The 20999-nt window shown below is 33.5% G+C and overlaps 1 protein-coding gene across 1 annotated transcript in view; it reads right to left on the bottom strand.

Annotated features, from left to right (window-relative positions):
• Positions 1 to 20999, bottom strand: part of DNAH8 (dynein axonemal heavy chain 8) — a 129477-nt gene that overhangs the window by 78750 nt on the left and 29728 nt on the right. The window contains exons 18-33 of the mRNA XM_040697634.2: positions 20491 to 20626; positions 19044 to 19231; positions 17921 to 18001; positions 16891 to 17007; positions 15121 to 15240; positions 14204 to 14345; positions 12951 to 13060; positions 11232 to 11338; positions 9726 to 9828; positions 8800 to 8974; positions 7370 to 7563; positions 5624 to 5750; positions 4870 to 5105; positions 3334 to 3438; positions 1967 to 2080; positions 1363 to 1425 (exon numbers count right to left, since the gene is read on the bottom strand). Of these exons, the coding sequence (XP_040553568.1) occupies positions 1363 to 1425; positions 1967 to 2080; positions 3334 to 3438; positions 4870 to 5105; positions 5624 to 5750; positions 7370 to 7563; positions 8800 to 8974; positions 9726 to 9828; positions 11232 to 11338; positions 12951 to 13060; positions 14204 to 14345; positions 15121 to 15240; positions 16891 to 17007; positions 17921 to 18001; positions 19044 to 19231; positions 20491 to 20626 (2118 nt within the window). The remainder of the gene's footprint in view (positions 1 to 1362; positions 1426 to 1966; positions 2081 to 3333; positions 3439 to 4869; positions 5106 to 5623; positions 5751 to 7369; positions 7564 to 8799; positions 8975 to 9725; positions 9829 to 11231; positions 11339 to 12950; positions 13061 to 14203; positions 14346 to 15120; positions 15241 to 16890; positions 17008 to 17920; positions 18002 to 19043; positions 19232 to 20490; positions 20627 to 20999) is intronic.

The following is a 20999-nucleotide window of genomic DNA, read 5'->3' on the forward strand; positions in this document are numbered from 1 at the left end:
TAAAACGATTCTCATGTAAAGCAATACTCAAATCCATATATTGAATTTAGTTAGTGAAAATATATAAGAGTGGCTCTGAAAGTAATGCCTCCTATTTTGTCATGCTGGGCCACAAAGTCAGAAGGCACATGTTGGTGGTACGGCAGTAGAGGTTCAACCAATTCCACCAATTCGTTGCCATGTGACAAATGGCAGCAGAGGGGCATTCTGACACACTGGCATCTGACTTGGAAGTGCATATGAGGAAAAGGTGTGTGGCTGAATTCTTCTACATGTGAAAAAATGGCACCCACTGACATTCAGTGATGCTTGCTGATTGTCTATGAGACCAAAGAGTGGATATGACCACAGGGCAGCAGGTGGCGCTCTTCAGTAGTGGCAACAGAAACGGGGGTAAACTCCGCTGGTCTAGATTTGTATGAGCATGGAATGCAGGCTCATAGGAGTGACCTATGTATATGAGAAGCAATAATTCGAAGAAATATTTTACAAAAATGGGATGTGAAATCAATTCCACATCCTCCAGACAGAAAAGAAAATAATTGTATTAGTTGGTAAATTGTACAGAATGGATAAAAACTTTGGAGGGTTCCAACACAGTTATTTTCAGAAAAAGCATAACTGCTTTCTAAAGTATTGGACCAACATGGGAATGTGGAAAGAAGAATGATTTTAGCAGTGTGTAGTACAGAGCATTCTTTTAGCAAAATAAATGTATCCAAAAACAATCTATCTGAAAAGCAAATTAATTTGAAGTCTCTCCATTTTCTGTATATATTAGACACGTTAGGATTTAAGCACTTTTTGTCTGTGCTTTTCAAGAACATTGAGTTCATTTTTACAGAATCATACACAATACGTAACTGACTGAGAAAAGTCCTACAGAAAAAGTAATCAAGGTACTGCTATTTGCAAAGAAAATATTAAAAATTGAATAAAGCCAGCTGGAGATTCATGAACTAAGGCTCATAACAAACAAATCAAGCTGAAATGCAAACATCTAATGGAAGATGTGATGTTTACAGGAGAAGGAAAATACTGTCTCGTGACTGATATGTAACTTGCCTTCTTTTCAGCTGTTGTCAAGCCATGATACTTGTCTTTTTTTTTTTTTTTTTTAATATGGTTTCGAGTAGATAATTTCTGCTCATGAAACATGAAGAGTGAAGCAAGCCTACACATCAACCAATCAACTCCTCCACATTAAGGAACACAGCGCCTGATAAAATTATAGTTAACAGAATTCTACACACAATATTATGAAGGCTGCAATCTTTTGTAAATTTATCTTCCTACTTACTTTGAAAAGCAACACTGGATCTAATTTTAATTCTTTCAAAAATTAACTGTTTATGTGCTTACCTGAAAGATCTGTAGCCTATTACTAGCTTCCTGAGGTGGAATATTTGGAACCATAGGGCCTTCCTTTTAAACAAACAATAAACAGAAACTGAATGTTAATTCCGAAAGTGGCTGAAGTCCAAACTACATAATCTTTTGACAGTCAAGTTCCAATCAACTTATGTCTGTTGGTGACATAATACTTACAATGGTAAATCTAGTATAAGATTATATTCACTTATTGGCTTAATTAAATTGAATAGTACTAGACTCTCATATTCTTGTTTTTGTTAAAATTAAACAAAATCAGTGAGTGGCCCAACAGCATCTTTTAAATACTGTGGTGGAATAAAAGATACCATAACATGCTCCAATTTCTAAACTCTTTTCTAAATATATATCTCATGGAAAGAATCCCCACCAGGATTGTTTTCATCTGTAGAGCTGTTTGTGCTGCTGTTACTCCAGACTAAAAATGTTGACCTACAACAATGCCTTTTTAGCAACGATGACATCAAACATTCAGTAGCTCAACAGAATAATACTCTGACATCTGATGCAAATGAAAAATACTGAAAAATTAAGTACAAATTGTACACATAACCAAAAAGTTCAAATTAGTTACCGTTTCATATGATGTTTCAAAGTTTGACACATCCTCCCGAAAAATTGCAACTGATTCCAGTAAATTGCTTTTAAATTTGGGCTGAACTCGAGTCAGCTCATCTTGAATACTGATCTGAAAGACAGAAGGTTGATAATGAACGTTATTTTAAAAAAAGAAAAAAAGGAACAGGTATCTGGAGCTACATATAAACAAAAAACTATGCACAAAATTATGAACCTTCTAAACTACAGAAATGAATGATTTTAGTTTCTTTTACAGTGCTATGTGATCTAATTTTTTAAATAAAAAGTGGAAAAAAATAAATTCTCCCTTCAATTATAAATAATCATATTTCATTATAAAGAAGGGTGAGAATGGAACAAAAGGGTACTTCCTTCCTTCCAAAAAGTTCTCTAAACCCAAAATATTACATTTATCCTCATCAGTGACAGTTCAGCATTTTCTTTAACAACTCCTAATACCTAAAGGAGGCCTACAAGAAAGATGAAGAGGGACTCTTTATCAGAGAGTGTAATGATAGGACAAGAGGGTAGTTTAAGATTAGATATTATGAAGAAATTCTTTACTCAGAGGGTGGTGAGGCACTGGAATATGTTTTCTGGAGAAGTTATGGATGCCCCATTCCTGGAAATGTTGTAGAAGGTGAAGTTGGATGGGGCTTTGAGCAATCTAGTCTAGTGGAAGGTGTCCCTGCCCACAGGAAGGTAGTTGCAAATAGAGGATCTTTAAGGTCATTTCCAATGCAAAATATTTTTTGATTATTTGTTCAAAAGCTTGAGAGGAATAATCAAGAACTGCATGAAATGGAAATGAAAAAATACCACTTGACCTCTTGAGTCCTTTCTAGAATTATTGATCTGTGTGACAAGATCTGTTTATTGCAATAAAATATTTATGTATTTCCATCTAAACATCTACATTTCAGGACAACATTCAATACGCATTGAGCTTTGATGGACGTAAGTCTGTCCTAAACAATAAAGTGTGAAATCATCACTTAAGGGAAAGGGCAGCGGCAGAGTATGCACTTATTAAACTCTTGAAGCCTAAGTGCAGTAATCCTCCTGATCAGATAAGAATGAAGCAAAAACAGGAAATGAAAGCAGTGGAACAAATGAGGAAAAGTAATAAATTACTTCTTTTCTTGCAACTTTTAAACCTCTACCTATGAGCTGTAATAATATTTAAATAGTAAAGAACTGCTTTATAAAATAAAATTAGAAATTGAATACTGTAATCAAAGGTATAGATAGACACTAGTGTGCAACTGAGACAAGGAGTGAGAAAATGGGATGGAGTTACAACTGGTCCCACACAACCTTTTATACCCTGAAAAACATAGAAACATAGTTTTATACACTTACAGCTTTAGCTTGTAATTTATTAAAAGAATATCTGAGTGTATCAACTCCTTCTGATTCCTCTTTTGTAACCTCAATTTCAAATGTGTTTAAAATGGCATAGGCTTCCTAGATGAAAATTTAAAAAAAAACCACCTTAGTAATGATCCATTTTTCATTCATTTGCAGAAACACAGTTCCCATGTGTTACGTATATCTCAAATAAAATCTCATCATACAATTTAAGCATAAAATATTGACTTTTTTCTTTTAAAATAAGGTTAGATTACAGAATGAATAACAATGAGGTCAGAACAGTAAAAAAAAAATCTCTGAAAAAAACTTGTCAATGATGAAATACTAGAAAAATACACAAACAAAAGAAATTGAATACTATATAGGCAGATTTATTATCTCAATGCTTTCTGTATTCTAGTACGTCAATATAGATTTTAATGATTTTTTCTGAACACTGAATAATTATCTACACTAAACCAGATAGTTATGAAATATTTTGCCATTTGTAAAATCTTTATTACTGTATGTTTTCCAAACTATCAAATGCTTGTATACGTATCTATTACATAATGAACACATCTTTTATTCACTTTTGCAACTTATCTGCATTCATGTAGTTTGAATACCCTGTTTCATTACTCTCTTTCTACAAACAGGGCACAAATTATTTAAAAATAGTTTTCTTAAATAGTGCTGAACTCATTTTCTCTTGTTTATTTTATTTAAGATCTAAGCATATGATGATCATGTCTGTACCTCTGGCCTGAAAGCTAGTCTGAAGACACTCAGGCTAAGAAAGAATACTCAGAAGATACTTTCTTAACATAAACCTATCAAAAATAACAACGATCCACTAAAAGTCCTTTCTGGTATCATGTAAATGACATGTAGATGACTGCCAAAATGAAAATGTTCGTATTCAACATTACAATTTCTTCTGCAATAGTTGGATGAAAATAAAGAAAAATAAGAAAGAAAAATAAACACATTACATTAAACTGACCGTTTCTGAGTATGATAAAAAAAATCCAAGCATATACAAAGCTCAATGAGCTTCTTTTATCAAGTGACATCAGGAAAACTTGAAGAATGCTGCAAATTTCTGACAGCATAAGTGATGTGTGACTCTATAAATGTATTCTGGTTATATTTGAAGGGGTTATATGATCAAAATCTTTGCTTATATATATAGAAGAGTCAGGAAAAGGATTAAGTATAATGGAGGCATACAGAAAGAGGGAGATTATTGTTACTTTCTCTTGTGTTTTCATCTGCTTATTTCTGCATACATTTCTTCCTATATTGTATTTAAATTGTAGTTTAATAGAGAATCTGTTTTTGGTTCTGTATTTATACAGGATCAAGCAATGTATATTATATTGATTCATAATTTTTACTAAAAATAGCAATAAATATTATTTTGTTTTTTATCTTCAGCCTAGATCCTTCATGACAGTAAGCTTGTTTGGGTTCTCAATTTATTTTTTGACTCCTACTATATAATACTGTATTAATAAAACAAAAAATTAAAAGTCATCGTACTTCAATAGGTCCCAGAGTCATATCCATTTCTATTTTATTATCACGTATGACAGATAAAGCTTCCATTGCAAGCCTGACATCATCTAGGTCATTCAGAGGTCGAGACAATTTCTTTAAATATGTGGTTATGAATGATGTCATGTCTGTCATTTTCTTTTTATATTCCTCATTTAAATAACGACAAAGGAGTAACTTCCAGGCTTTGGCTTCAGCTGATAAAGCTGTTTTCAGTGGTCCTGATTTAGAAACAAAGGCAAACAAACAAAAAATTCACACATCACATATAGTTGTATAGGGCAATTAGGAAGAATGTCAGCAGAAGTGCAATCCAATTACTGTATTCTAGCAATTTCTAGTATACTGAAATACATTTCTGTTTTTGTATGGTATATCCATAAAACACATTGGCAAGCTTATATAATAGAACAGAGAAAGAAGATGAATAAAAAAGAAAAATATCTGCTTATAAATTTAAATTCTCAGTGATTATATTTTATTAGTATATATTAACCAACCATACGAAGACTAGTGATATTTAAACGGCTTTTATCTGTCGGTACTTTCTTATCTTTCAGTACTGGGATTTGGAATACTTCACAAGTAAAACTGCAAGGCATCTTGGAGCAATATAAAAATAAAACTTCTTTGTAATTTCTATTCATATCTCTGAACATTTTATTTCAAAGAATAAACCAAGTAACATGATTATTTTTTTTATTACTTTAGTATGTACAAAGAAAAGAAAATGTCATACCTGTGTGCAATTCAATTGGACCAAGAAGAAGAGTGGGTTTCAGATCTTTCATCTCTTGCTCAAACATAGCATAGTGAAGTATTTCTTCTCTAATTTCAGTCAGAGATGGAGAACCAGCCAAAAATTGCTAGGTGAAGGGAAAAAAAAAAAAAAAGTGAGACAACAAATGCCATTTTTCGCCTTTTTGGTAAAGCAGGTGGCAATGCTTATTCAGGAATTATTGAAAATTTATATCAATATTATACTTGAGTTTAGCCTTCCATTCCCTTGCTAAATTACTGATGTGCACATGATTAGGCATGAAAATATATTAAATTCTCTGCCAATAATTCTCAATCTTATTGACAAATTCCAATCAAATTTAACAGAGAAACAAACATCCAAGACATATTGGTTGCCTATTGGTTTTGTGAAAACAGGTGACTTTAACAGAGATTAAAAAAAAGAACAGAACACACGCCTGCACAAACATAGAAGTTACACCACCAGTGTAATGTAAAACAAGCACAGTAAAACACATTTTGTAAGCAGCTCCATGAGCAGAAGAACTCAAGAGTATAAAGGTTTTGTCATTCTGAAAAGCTGCATTTTGAAAACGTTACTCAAAATCTGAATTTGATATGTCTATATTTCATGGGTAAGCAATAAATTCTGAAAGATGTTTCATACTCCTTTTGTCTGAGTGTACCCACACAGGCTGAAGAAAGGAGGCGCATGTGTGCACAAACATTAAAAGCCCTATTAGTGAGGCTTCTTTTGTAACAATATTATTTTTTTTTTAGCATTATCTAGACCAATCTTACAATATTTATTTGGCTAGACTTAAAATTCAATAAGACTAACAGTACAATTCTTGCTTCTGCATATAATGCGTATTTCTTAGTACAAGTTGTAGTGTGCCAACCAAGAGACCAGTATTCCTCCAGTAAAAAAGGTGATGTAATACTCACTGATCTATCTACATATAATGCAACATACAATATATTTCTATTAAATAGAAAACTGAATTAAAATGAGGTTAAATGAAGTAGATATGGCAGACAACTTTCTTCTACTGAATTTAAATTGCTATTGTAATGTGAATATTCTGAAGTGAAATTCCTAAAAACTTGTAATTACTGGAAACAATCTTTTTCTTTCTGTTGTAGGTGCTATATTTTTCTACCACTTCCGAGGATTCAACTTAGAGAAGTCACCCTCTTAACAATAACGAGGATTCTATAATTCAAGCAACAAGGAAGGGAATAGAGAATTATCTACTGAATAGAGATTGTAGAATTCATTCGCTAAAAATAAAGGAAGAGTGGTGAATAAAAGTAAGCATTCAACTCAAAATAAGAGCTTAAATACTCTCCATACAGAAAAATGCACAAGTAATCAGTACTGAAGCTGTAACAAGCTCTATATCATGCAAGACTATAGAATTTTCTTATGACCCTAAATCCAGAGACATACAAAGAAAAAGTTAACAAATTAAAAAATTAAGACCACTTTATCAGCACCTATGAAGGCATAGAAACAGAAAAACCCTGCCCTCAACCCAAAAGTAGGTAGTGTGCAATCCCTTCTGCTTGGGAAAAATACTATCACTCCTACCACTATTGACAGAGAAAATTAAAATTTGAGCTGTTAGTTTTCTTTTCTACACTCTTTTCCTTCATATTTTTTTTTCTTAATGTTTTCTAATTTTAAATTATGAAAAGATGATTGACAAACAGCCCTGCAGGAGATTAGCATTAAACTCACCTGAATTTTGGCATCTCTATCTTCTGTCCAAAGCACTTTATATTTCTGAAAATCCTGCAGAGCTTCACTAGCTATTTCTCTTATAGAATTCATAGAAGAAGAGAGGAGCACAACTAATTTAGAAACATCTTCACTTTCAGCAACACCTGAGTAAAAATTTCTTAGCTTTCTTTTCATCCCATCTTCAGCTCTTTCTGCAAAATAAAATGTAAATTTAAAAGCCATTAAAAGTCCATTTAGTGATAGTTCTCCTCTAAACAGCAACTATGCTGTTCAGTAAAGCTAAACAACCTTCTTTGTGTATCTAACTGCTTAACATGTATGTACCAGCTGCTAGTTCAGGCCAGGCTCTATAGAGTTAGGCCATATTCAGCCTGCAGTTAATGTTTCCAAAAAGAAAGAAAAGAGTCTTCTTCTTCATCCACAATTATAATTTTACTTTGCCTAGTTTAACTGCAACTGGAACATGACAAGGCCCGGTACATATTATGTACTTTTTCCTTTTAAATTTATATAATATTTTAAATTGTATAAACCCCTTAAAACCCCTTAAAATACTGTAACTTTCTAGAACTGTAAGATATCTCAATAAGTAGCTTTTTGTTAGTCTCTAGAGATTAAAAAAAAAACCAACAACAAACACAAATATAAAACTTTGCCAATTCACAACTTTTATGAGTGAAAAAATAAAGTTTGTGTTTTGAGTCTTCACTTACCTAACTGTTGCTATCTAAGTCTTTTCAGTCTTAACTGAAAGGTTTAAACACTGATAGCTGCTGAAACAGGAGCTCTGTCTCCTTTAAGATTTAAAAGTAAACTCACACAGAAGGAAAGTAAAATGCAATCTATCATGTCCCTAAATATCTGACGACCTTTTGATACAGTCAGAGTCATTGTAGACATAGACAGTGTGAGATCTAATTGACCTTGTCTGTCATGACAAGCACCTGAGCATTTTGAAGCAGATTTAACAGAACATAGGAGGAAAATTTACTCTTCCTGACACTCACACTGTTTAACCAGAGCATTTTATTTTAGGATGAAGACCATCACAGGGATCTGGACACCAGAAACAATGTCTCAGTTTGACTCATCTAAGCCAACACACTCCATAGATCTCCTTGACCAAACAATAATCTACCATTCTTGCATCCCTTCCTCCCTGACCACTGCTGATGAGTGACTTGATGGTGATGAAAATGGTTACTTGCTAACGCTGTATTTTGACAAAGCAGAGAAAAGGGCTATCTCATGAGGATTGTCTTCTGCCACTTCTGTTTTTCAGTCGATTTTGAAGTCCCAATACTGGATTATCAGAAAGAAAACTTTTCCTAGATAACAATTTTCCAAAGGAATCATAACAAGAATATGGCATTTTTATCAGAATTCAAAGTTGAAATAATTAAAAAAATAAAAATAAATCGACTTACTTTCCTCCATTTTGGCTGATTTTCCTCCTCCCGCTGCAGATGCTAATCCTGTTTTTAAACTAGATTTTAGCAAATGCTTCTGTCCCCACTGAGCGACTCCACGACTTACATCCAGAATCAGTTGAATCATACGATTGATGGCTTGCTGCATATCATCCAAACTGGGAACCATCACCTATTCAAAATAGTTGAAATACTGTTGGAAAAATTGCAACTGACTGTCATTCTCTGAGATCTCAGCTTTACTTCATCTATAGTGAACTGCAGAACACACCCCAGAAGAGGATCCAGAAAATGTAACTGTTAGAGTATGCCTGCCTCAGAATTGTCTCTAAAGAAAAGAAACACACTGTACTGGTCTGCCACCTATTTGTTCTGTTACACTGTCAGAATAATGTTAACTGTACCTTTATCCCACTTTTCTCTGAAAATAATTATATGTAGGATAAGCTTGAGAAAGGATACTTATCAGGTCCTCCAGAATGCTGAATAAGAGGAAGAATCTACCTGAGAGTGTGCCAGGAAAGAACAGAAAACCAACTTTTTTTTTTTTTTTTTTTTTGAACTTCAGAACAAACATCAATCATGTGATAATCTCAGTCCACAAATGTAGTCCTTAGAACACCATTTTACAGCTTTCAAGTGCAAGCCATTATTCTGAAATGATGAAATTATCCCACAAGAGTACTCAGAATTTGTATATAAACTGCTAAAAAGAGACTGTAATGTTTTATAAATTAATTCAACAGACTGAGCAGTTGTATGCGTTAGAACAAGGAACTTGAAAAATCCTATTTGTTAAAATAAAGTTCTGTTTCTGAATTGGTGCTGGTTCAGTAGAAGCATATCCACATCCTGTGTTTGTGCAAATGCAGAGACATTATAAGACAGTGTATTTTACTTTGCCTAAGTGACACGTATCTTACCGCATTAGGTATAGCAAGGTGCACTTCTGCTTTTAGAAAAGAAACATTCTCTTCAGGTTTGCTTGGTTGAGCAGAAAATGTTGGTCTCCTAAATGCAGTTTTGCTGAAAATAATTTTGAAACACGTCATACGTACTTTACTATGAAACACATCCAAATTATCTTAGAAATGTCAGCTGAGCTACCATTTCAGTAGAAACCTTCATGGAGAGTTTTTACATTATTAGGGCATTAGCTATTTGACAAGTTTTATGCTTCAAGGATAAAGAAAATAGCCACAAGTCCATCATTCAGACAAAGGTTATTTTAGTTATAGACATTGTTTTCTGAACTTTTTATCCAGAATATTTTCTGATTCTGGATTTCAGTCTCTCAATTTAAGAATGGCAGTGATGTGCCAGTGTTTTGAGTAGGGCATAAAAAGGTACTGACCATTCCATGCAACAACCTACAACAGTAAGAGTTGCCTCATGGAAGTTTAGATAAGTATACAACTGGGCAGTTTCAAAGATGATAAGCTAGTACAAAATGCCAAATACATAACCTGAAGCCCCTCAAAACTAAAATTAAAGACAAAGTGTAAAGAACAGTTTCTGAATACTACCACATAACTGAGTGACACAAGAAACGGAGCATTCAACAATATGATATTGTAGCCAAATACAAAGATGAAAACATTTTTAATCATTGCAACTGTATTGTATCCAATAAAATTCCCACTCACTTCAGTATGATCAGAATTTCAATAAATTTTGTGTGAAAGACATTCTCATAAAAAGAAAAAAAATTCATACAAACTTCAATATGTCATGATAAAATACTGTCAACTTTACCTACTTAAACTATCTTAACAGAAGTCTAAATAGGCTAGCTCTTCAATAGATATTATATGGAAGAAATTCTGTCTATAAAGTATATGTTTCATTCACCACAGAGAACACTCTAGAAATAATACTACAAGACAACTGAACAAATAAAAAAAAAAAAACCAACTGCATGGATCTTTTCATAGTCACACAGAATTCATAATGAGTGCATTGATGATCTTTAACCTATAGGAAACAATCCAGAGTGAACAGACATGCTTGCACAAATAATCTGAAGTAAAATGAACAGATGTTCACATGCCACGTATGACATAGAAAGGTCACATAAGTTCTAGTTATTCACATTGGAAAACAAATTGTATAACATTCTGCAAGCAATTCCAAGGAAAATATAGAAGAATAAAATCAAAAGGTTGCAGGCCAAGGGGAAATAAAAGTAGGAAAAAAAAAAGCATAGAATATAACTAACAACCTAAAGACATAAAGCATAAAGGTGTAAGCCTGAAGCATTACTGCTGCAGAGTGACAGCTCTCCTGGTTCTTCTTGATCTGCAAAAAAGTCAGGAGCTGTTTGACTAATGACACAGGCACTCAGTGTGAATATGTATGTACAATTATACATAAAAATAATATTCTTGTTTTAGTACTGCTACAGAAGAAATCTTTCATTTGCAACTCACTTTGAAACATATATTCGTTTTTTAAGACTATCCAAAGATAGTCGAGTAGCTTTCTGGAGACTATCTAGCAGCTGATAACTGAAATAGGCAACCATCTCTTTACATCTCTGTAATGAGAAAAATATACATTATTTATGATTGTATTCAGACAGGAAGCTGAAGATTATTTCAAAATACATTGGTCAAATATAATAGTTCTAGTCTAAGGAAATTTATGCTGTAAGCTAGATGAGAAACACAAGGGGAGATGTTAGTGGGGAACTACCTTGTGAGTGAAATAATTAAGTAAAAATTGCATGAAAGAAGTATATATACAAGGGTGGCTCTGACAGTAATGCCTCCTATTTTATCACGTTGGGCCACAAAGTTAGAAGCTGATGTTGCTGGCATGGCAATAGAGATCAAACCATTCCACCAATTTGTTGCCATGTGACAAATGCCAGCAGAGGGGCATTCTGACCCACTGGCATCTGACATGGAAGTGCATATTAGAAAAAGATGTGTCACTGAATTTCTCCATGTGGAAAAAATGGGACACAGTGTGTGACCACAGTGAAGCACTCGGTGATGCATTTCAGCAGTGGCAACAGCAACAGCTTGTCACCGCCACTGGTACAGATGTTTATGAGCATAGCATGCAGGCTCTTCTTCATTGCTGTTGAAAACACCTAGCCAATAGTGGTGACCATGTTGAAAAACAGCATTTTGTAGCTGAGAAATTGCTCTATTAAATAGTGTTATTACGCTCTTTGTATCTGTTGTAGTTTCCATGGACATAAAACATATAACAGGAAGTATTACTTTCAGAGCAACCTGCATACAGTATAACATCTGAGAAATCTTGATTTGTCTTATTTGGAAGACTGTAAGCTGGCTGAAATCACATATGCATTCAGAAAAGCAGGTGTTCAGATCTTCACACAAGCATAAAACAAAAAAGAACACCCCCCCCTCCCCTCCCAAATTGTAAATTTTTGAAGAATGGTGCATATTCATATTTATCTTACTCAAATAAAAGACCAAAATGGTAAAACCTCACTGTACTGGATTAAGAAAAAAACAAGAAAAATAGGAATATGTTCTATTGGCCTTACATGGCAAGGTTTCAGTAGTGGAGGGAAGCTACAGAGATGGTCTTTGAGCAAAGCCCAGCACTGCCCCATGTTAGATCAGAGCCAGCTCCTACAAAAAGGGACCCACTGCTGGCCAGATCTGAGGCACTGAGTGACACCAACTGTGCTTCAAGGAGAGCAGATTTAAGAAAGAGAAAAAACTGCTGTGTAACACAGAAGCTAGAGGAGAGGAGTGAGGAACGTGAGAGAAACAGCCCTGCAGACAACAGCACTAGTGCAGAAAGAGGGCAGGAGGTGCTCCAGGCACAGAGCAGAAGTCCAGGGGAGGCCCATGGTGGAGCAAGCTGTCCCTTTGCAGCCCATGGGCATCATGCAAAGCAGATCTCCACATGTGGCCATGGAGGAGCCCACAGGGCTGCAGAGCTGGTGGCTGTGGGGATCAGTGATGGAGCACTCCACTCCTGAAAGACGCACCCCACAGCACAGACCCATGTTGGAGCAGTGCATGGAGTGCTATAGCCTGCAGGAAGTCCATGTAGGATCAGTTCAGGACTTATTGATATCCATCTTGAGGAGTTCATCCTCAAGATATTCAATTATACTAATTTTATCAGTCTTAAATAAATCTCTTCTTATCACAAAATACCTCTTTAAACTCATCTTCCTTATCTTTGCCCTTCCTATCATCACCATGAAGAGCTGCATTATCTTCACCTTCATTTTCAATATCTTCAAACATTATACGTTTTCCTTTTCCTGTAAAACAAACATATATAAATGCATTTGTTTTTAACTGAAATATATTCTGCTTTGAAACACACTGTTCCTCTCACCTCTTTACAGTCAAAACAATATTGCTATTATTTTAGTAGTAAATGGATCAGCTAACTGGGTGTATTTCACATCATTTTATGGGAACCTGGTTAAGAGGCCAGCTTATAAGCTTCAGACTTACAAACATCATATAGTACAAATGTGTGTGGAAAGACAGATAGAAGAACGTGAATATATTAGCTGGAAGAGGCAAAAAATCAATATAAACTATTTAACAAAATACAGAGAAGCCTCTTTTCATCAGGTTTTTTGCTTTTGTTGTGCAATATTTAACAATCTGAGGTGATATCCCCGACCATGCCTCTATACCTGAAAGAAACTGAGGCCAGAAGAAAAAAAATCCTGGGTAAAAAAAGGAGGTCCCTTACTGATTAAACTTCAAAATACATGTTGTTGGAAAAAAATAAAAAATACAAATACAATGCTACAGGACCTCTAAAATCTTTGCAACACATCCCAGAGCAGTGGGAACCAGATACATTGATCAACAGTGAGCCTTGTACAAACAACTGATGGTCAATATACTACTAATTAAATTGGCCAGACAGTAGAAGATGTTTCTGTATAGGGTGCAGTGATAATTATGATAAAATACCACTGTGACAGAAAAATTGCTAAGAGATAGACAGTACCAAGTATTTGAAGTAGCTGAAAAGAGAACACTATATTTCACTTAAAGAAAATGAGAAGTTTGAAAAATGTTGAAAAAAATGTAGGAAAAAATAAGAACGAGTAGGAGAAAAGGAACCATAAAGTTACAAGAACAGCAGAATACTAGAACAGTATCTTGGTAATCTAAACAGGACAGAGTTTATTCTAGAAACTCCACCAATAATGTGGATTTACATGATGAATGTAATTAATTAATGATGAAATATACAACATGTGTATTTCACGCACTAGTGATTTAACTGAGGAGTCATTAATGAATGCAGAAGGATGGCATAGATGAAACCATGGCTGGAAGAGTAAAGCTCAAGAAAATTAGCTAAAACAATTCAATTTTGATATGTACCAGTTAAATCTACAGAAAAAAGAATTATTTAAGCAATCATAATTACCTACCTGGTAATGCCTCCTTTTTTGAGGCTTTCTTAGAATGCTTAATTTCATAATAATTTTCAAATACAGAGATTAGGTCCTGAACAGCATCTTCAATATTCATACTTTTGTGGTTCAACAATTCAGCACATTCTTTAGTATAAATCTGTTAAGCAAAAATATCAAGGAATTATCTTAATATCACTAACTATATTTTCGTTGTTCCCTTTCACGCAGAACTAAAGAATTTCCTGAATATTGCAACCTTCAGACAGAAAACTACATGAAGGAAAGAATGCATTTCAATGAAAGAGCAACATTTTGAGAAGAAAACTGAGAATCTAAAACCAAAATCTTTATTGAATTTGTAAAATTTTCAATTATATTATATTTTATTGATTTTTTTCAAAATTTAAAAATGCAATGGCATTTTTAAAGGCCAGAAGAAATCACTGAGTACTGAAAGAAGGTGAAAATCTGAATTTGGTGTAATTCAAATAAACTCTTTCAACTAATCTTTATGATTTTATTTACCTGCATTCAGTTAAAAAGTCTCATTTGAAGTCAAGAAAACTTTCAAACTCTGAAACATATTTTTTGGAAAGCATTTTTAACCTTCTCAAAAACAAACAAAAAAAAAAGTCTATATATATGTCCAAGTATCGTCATTAAAAAAACAGACAAACAAACAAAAACCCTATATTATAAAGCAGTTGAATAAAGAAAATTATATAAGCAATAAAATTGTATATGCAATAGTACAGCATAAGTACCTCCAATACGGAAGTATCAATTTATACTCTTAAAATATTTTAACAAAAAAATAATGTTTTGTACTTCTGCTGCAAAAATAATTATTTTCTGGATTTATGTTAATTTACTAAGGCATTGCTTCTAACAGAATCAACAATTCTTGTTCATGTATGTAAAGCAGCACATACCTCATTAGAGGTCAACATATCGTCTACTTTGATAGGATCATCTACTGGTAAGACAATTAAAAGAGTATTTGATATTTCTTTTAATATTAAATCAATCCGTACTTCACATATATCATTAACCTAGAAGGAGAAGATCATATTAGTACCATACACCTATGTCTTAAACATTATCTGTTCCTCTACGGAGTTCTAACAGATAATATTGCAATACAATGTTTTGCAGAGAGAATAAAATTTTCTCTCTCTACCCTTTAAAAATTAAGAAAATCTCTGAGAGTGAATCATAACAGGAACCCCCCCACACACACACACAAAAAAAAAACCCAACTGAAGGAAAAGCACAAACCTTGAAGTTATTAAAACAAAAGAAACACATTAAAAAAAACTGCCGCATTATGGCAGTTTAAAGGATATTTACAATGGCTAAATAAAGTCTGTTCTGTTTTTGATTTTAAACTGTGAATTATCTAGGGGGAATTCAGGGAGACAAGTAGGCAACAAAAATATTCAGCCTTAACACATTCTACTACAGACAAACTGAAATATGATCAATGAAAGGATGGTTATAATACTGGAAATAATAACTAGATTGGTAAGAGCATATATATTTACATCTTGTACAGTATGATAAAACAACTTTAAACAGATTATTACTGTGCACAGTTTCGTTTTAGACAGCTTGTTAAAAACAACATCTTGTAATTCATAAGCATATGTCTAGGAATGTCGGGAATGTTCCACGTGGGCAAACTGAGACATATGAATGCTGGAGAAAGTGAAATCTTTAGAGTAATCCGGTGCTCTCATCTGTTTCTTTACAGATTTCTGGTCATCAGCATTATAATTTGAAATTCATCTTGAGATTACTTCTGCACCACAACAGCAATGATCTAATTTCTGAATGAGTTTCTATTGCTAGATTTTTGAGCTGATCAGTCTTGGAGAACAGATGAATGAGCAATACCGAAAAGAACTACATCCTACGTCTTGAGAACCTTATCAGAACATGGCCCCAGTACTTAAGAGTAACTTCTTTACATTTGTTTTATTTTGCTAGAATAAAAAAGAGCTCTTGTTCCACTATGTTACCTGTACTAGACTTACAGAGGAACACAAGATTCCCAAACTAACAATCTTCTTTAACAGAAAATATAATTTATGGTACTACTAATAAATTCCACAGCCATGCAGTTCAATGGAAATACGATCCGAATACCAAGTAGAAGAAGCATTAATACATCAAGTATGTTAGAAAAAAATCAGAAACTATTTGTCAGTCACTAAGGAAAAAAGACAAAGATTCATCATACAGAGAAATGTAAGGTGAAAGTATGTCTCCTCCCATTATCTTGTGAACTGCACAAGACAGTTTCACAGCGTGCCTACTGTGAATACTGTTAACACTAAAAGTTTCTTCACTGGTCAGCCTTTGCATAGAGGTATCTTCTCTGCAACTGCACTCATGAACAAGTGCTCAGAAAAGAAGTAGTTTTTTAAAATCAGAGCAACAGTCACAGAATTTGAAGACAGTGGGTGAAAATTGCACTGAAAGAACAGAAGCAAAGATGACGAGTATGAGGGTAATTGTGGGAGAGAATCACTGAGTTCATCATTTGCAAAAAAAAAATAAATACAAAACATACTTTTAAAAACAAACAAAACTACATGTTTCAAGTGGTAAGCCTACATTAATATGCAATATGAAGAGCAGTCTACTCGGAATAATTTCTCTAAAACAGCATTTCAATCAAGTAGTGATCAAAAGTGTACCTTTTTCAAAAACTGTTTAAACATACACAGAACCTCATCAGCTTCTTGAAAGAAACTGTCCAGTGTAACTGATGACCAAGTCAACAAAGTAAGTCCTTGCCTCAGCACAGCTTCCATCTAAGCATAAAAAACATATTTAATAGATTTTTTTAATGAGAAATATAAAACAAATAGTATTATTATCACTAATGTCACTGATGAGATAAAGGGCTGTCTAAGTTTTGTAGAGAAGTTTGCAAATTTTCAAAGAAAACATCAAAGAAGTTTATGCAACATCGTGAGAGAGAGGGTCATCACCCTATCACCCAAATACATACCAGCACTTCTAGTGCTTTTATGCAAAATATTTAACTCCACAATGTGGGGGATGCTGCTATTACTGATAACAACTTAGCCCATCTACAAAAGTTTAGACTTGCTCATTACAGTTTTGGATTTGTTCTTTCTTTCCTCCTTTGTAAGCAATGAAGACTTCTGTCTCCATAAAACATTTCTGTCTTCTGCTGTTCATACAGTAGTGGTCATTCTCTTTTGTGAATAATTTTCCCTTAAATACGTACATAGGTATATGATTCCTTCCATAGTATAATCATATTTACCGTGGTCTCAATTTTTCTACATCAGTGAATTGAATAACTCAATTCACAAGGCTAATAATTATCTCCAAACACCACAACATTTAGTATTTCAGCTAAATGAAATATATGAAAATCCATAAATTGAAAGAAGTGATAATGTACCTCCATGTCAAAGACAGAGACTTGCACAGATAAATACACCCACAAAGTCTGTATTCTTTGTTCTATTGGGTTTATATCTCAAAGACATTGAGATTATTCTGCTGTAATACGTATTATTTGAGCATTACTGTCTGAGGTATACAAAGAGTAAATTTTTGGTCTTGAAGGTTTTAGCAAAATTCATAAGTATTTGACTTACAGATCAATCTAAATATTTTTAAATTGTAAAGTGTAATTATGTTACTCTAAATTCTTCTGATGTGTTCTGAAGTGCATTTAGTTGTACAAACCTTTTGCATTTTTGGTGCCATTAGATTAAGAAAAATAGTTCGTGTGTCTTGACATAAATCTTCATAATATTGGAGAAGACCCTGTAAATTATTAGGAAAGGGTAGTATCAAAACGAATATCTTAAGTGCTTTCTTTAGTGCTGTATACAACTTGTTATATAATCAAATCATCAAGGAAAAAAATCAAATAAAAAGTAAACAAAACAAGGTAATAAAACTGACTGTATGCACAAAGTATGATCTTTCTCTAAAGCTAAAGACAGTTTGAACTACAGTGAACATAACTTGCAGTACCCTCTTGGAACTGAGTATTACATGCTTTAGGTAATTAGTCACATATAAACTCATTTTTTTAAAATATCCTTTTGCCTTTTGTCATACATCCACACTCATGCAGAAATTAAAAAAAAAAAAGAGAGAGAGAGAACACACTCAAAATCTTACATGGTATCCCTAATCCCCAAGATCCAAACTTATTGAAAAGTTCACGGCAAATACTGAAAAAGACAGCAGACACTTGACTTCTCTCACAGGTAGTCTACAAAGTTCTTCATGTTTTTGTGGCTCATCCTATCTTCCAAATACAATACTACAATCTTCAATTCTGTTGAACTGTTTTTTACTGATTTTCAAAGAGTGAATGCATTTTGGATAGGTTTAATTACTTCATTGCCAGAATACATTTAATGTACCACAGGGTACAAGAAATATCAAATAGCACACAGCAGTTAGTACAGGTTTTTAAAAAGAGATCCTCTATGTCTACCTGCACATTCCACCGACTTACCTCATTTCCAGTTTTCACATTCATCTTTGCAGACAAGTTTTTGTTGTTGTTGTTGTTGTTGTTGCTTTGTTCTTGTTTGGTTTTGGAGGTTTTTCATTTGTTTGTTTTACAAATACTTGAGAATACATTATCTGCTAAATTTTTGTCTAAATCTGCATTTTTCTAAACGCTAGTGATGATCTAAGGAAAAAGTACAACTCTTGATCTCATTCATTTTAATCTATCCTGATAAATAAATTTTACTTTAGCCAAAGGATAATGAGGATCAAAAAGATTAACCTTAGAAAAACTGATACTTGTTTTCTCCAAAGTAAAAATAACAATTTCTAAATTTACCTCTAAACGCAACTTGTTTGACTTCAGCTTATTTTCTACTTTTGCTATCTTTTTGGCTTGCTCCGGTACTTCCAAACCCAACTTTATCATACATTTGGTCTCTCGAACAATCTCTGGAATCTGGGGATCAAAATTAACCAGGAACTTTCCAGTTTGAGGATGACGTACAAGCACTGTGGTTTGTAAGGCTGTGAAGACATTTTTATATCAGTTATTAAGGCAAAAAAATTGTTTCAATTACCATCAAACACAAATTTCTAACATTGCTATAGAGTGAATAACTATACGTGGTTATTTGTGAAGTAGCTTTATACTACTTTCAGCTAAAGAAAATATGCAAACAACTCACCATATTCACTTTTCGCTGTATAAACTCTATCATGAACAAAGCAAGCATCAGAGATAGTATTATTTGTGGTATATTTTTTCTTGGTTTGAACTATAAAATTATGAACATATTTTTTTAAAGAAATGGAAAAGTTTCAGGAGATGCTCAGTATCTTAAAGGAATCTGTTCCTTCAGAAGATGAATGCTTAGGTAATAATATTTCAAAAATCTCACATTAAAAGTATAAGCATCTGCTAAGTATGGGATTACACAAAATTAAGATTTTATTACTATAGATCTTTTTGCAGATTTGAAGCCACAAAGTGTATACAATTTACATGCAAAATGTAATCCAAAAAGCCAACTCTTACTTCATCTTAAAACAGTTGAACTTGGGTACCAATTTTTTTCATAGAATCATAGAATGGCCTGGGTTGAAAAGAACCACAGTGATCATCGAGTTTCAATCCCCCCCTGCTGTGTGCAGGGTTGCCAACCACTAGACCAGGCTGCCCAGAGCCACATCCAGCCTGGCCTTGAATGCCTCCAGGGATGGGGCATCCACAACCTCCTTGGGCAACCTGTTCCAGTGTCATCACCCTCTGTATGAAAAACTTCTCCATAATATCCAATCTAAACCTCCCCTGTTTAAAACCATTCCCCTTTGTCCTATCACTATCCACCCTCATAAACAACTGTTCCCCCTCCTGTTTATACACTCTGTTCGAGTACTTCAAGTACTTTTTTGTAGCCATAAAGCTATACTTGTCCTAAGAAGGACTGAGATACCTCAAATATATAAGTTAATTCAGTGGAAATGAAACAGGAAGATTTCTTAAATGGCATATACAGAGAAGATGAATATAGAAATCAAGTGTTGTGGACCTTAAATTTTTTTCAGTACATTTCTTCCAATTATTTGTCAAAAAGCGTACTAAATCTGCAATGCTCTGGATCAAAATAATAGTCAGGAATACTAATTTTCATTATTGGACCAGCATATTGGATCATAGTTAATTTGCATATTTAAGGGTGAATGAGACTTAAAAATAATTTGATTTGCATTACCTAGCATTCAATAACAATTGAAAGAAACCAATTACAATTTCAATTACTTACGATATTGTAATTCTGAAATTTCCTTCATCCATGCGTTATGATAGACTACCTCAAATTGCACCAAGACATACGCAACTCTGTTGTATAATTGAACAACTGCTTTACCCTCTGGACTTGTCAAGATATTTGAATTTTTCTATTAGAACAGGGAACATTCAAATTAAAATCATATCAAAAGAAATTCATCCTATTCGAGTTTTTTCTCAATTTAACTACTGACTATGCCTCATTTAAATAACTAGAAATTATAATTACAGAGTTCTTAAAAATTGTACTTATGACTCAGTCTTACAGGACAGTGAAGTCAATATGAACCCGTAGAGTAATTAATAGTAAATATATAATATATGTAAGAGTTACACATCTGTAATTTCCAGTGAAATAGATGCTCTGTTCTACTCAAACTGAATGGTAACTAAAAATTCATTAAAAAAAAAGTCTTTATTAATCAATTATTTTTACTCATTAAAATGTCTTACATCTGATGTGATGCTTTTTTCTTTTCTTTG

This window comes from Gallus gallus, chromosome 3, assembly GCF_016699485.2.
Source record: "Gallus gallus isolate bGalGal1 chromosome 3, bGalGal1.mat.broiler.GRCg7b, whole genome shotgun sequence".
NCBI lineage: Eukaryota > Metazoa > Chordata > Aves > Galliformes > Phasianidae > Gallus > Gallus gallus.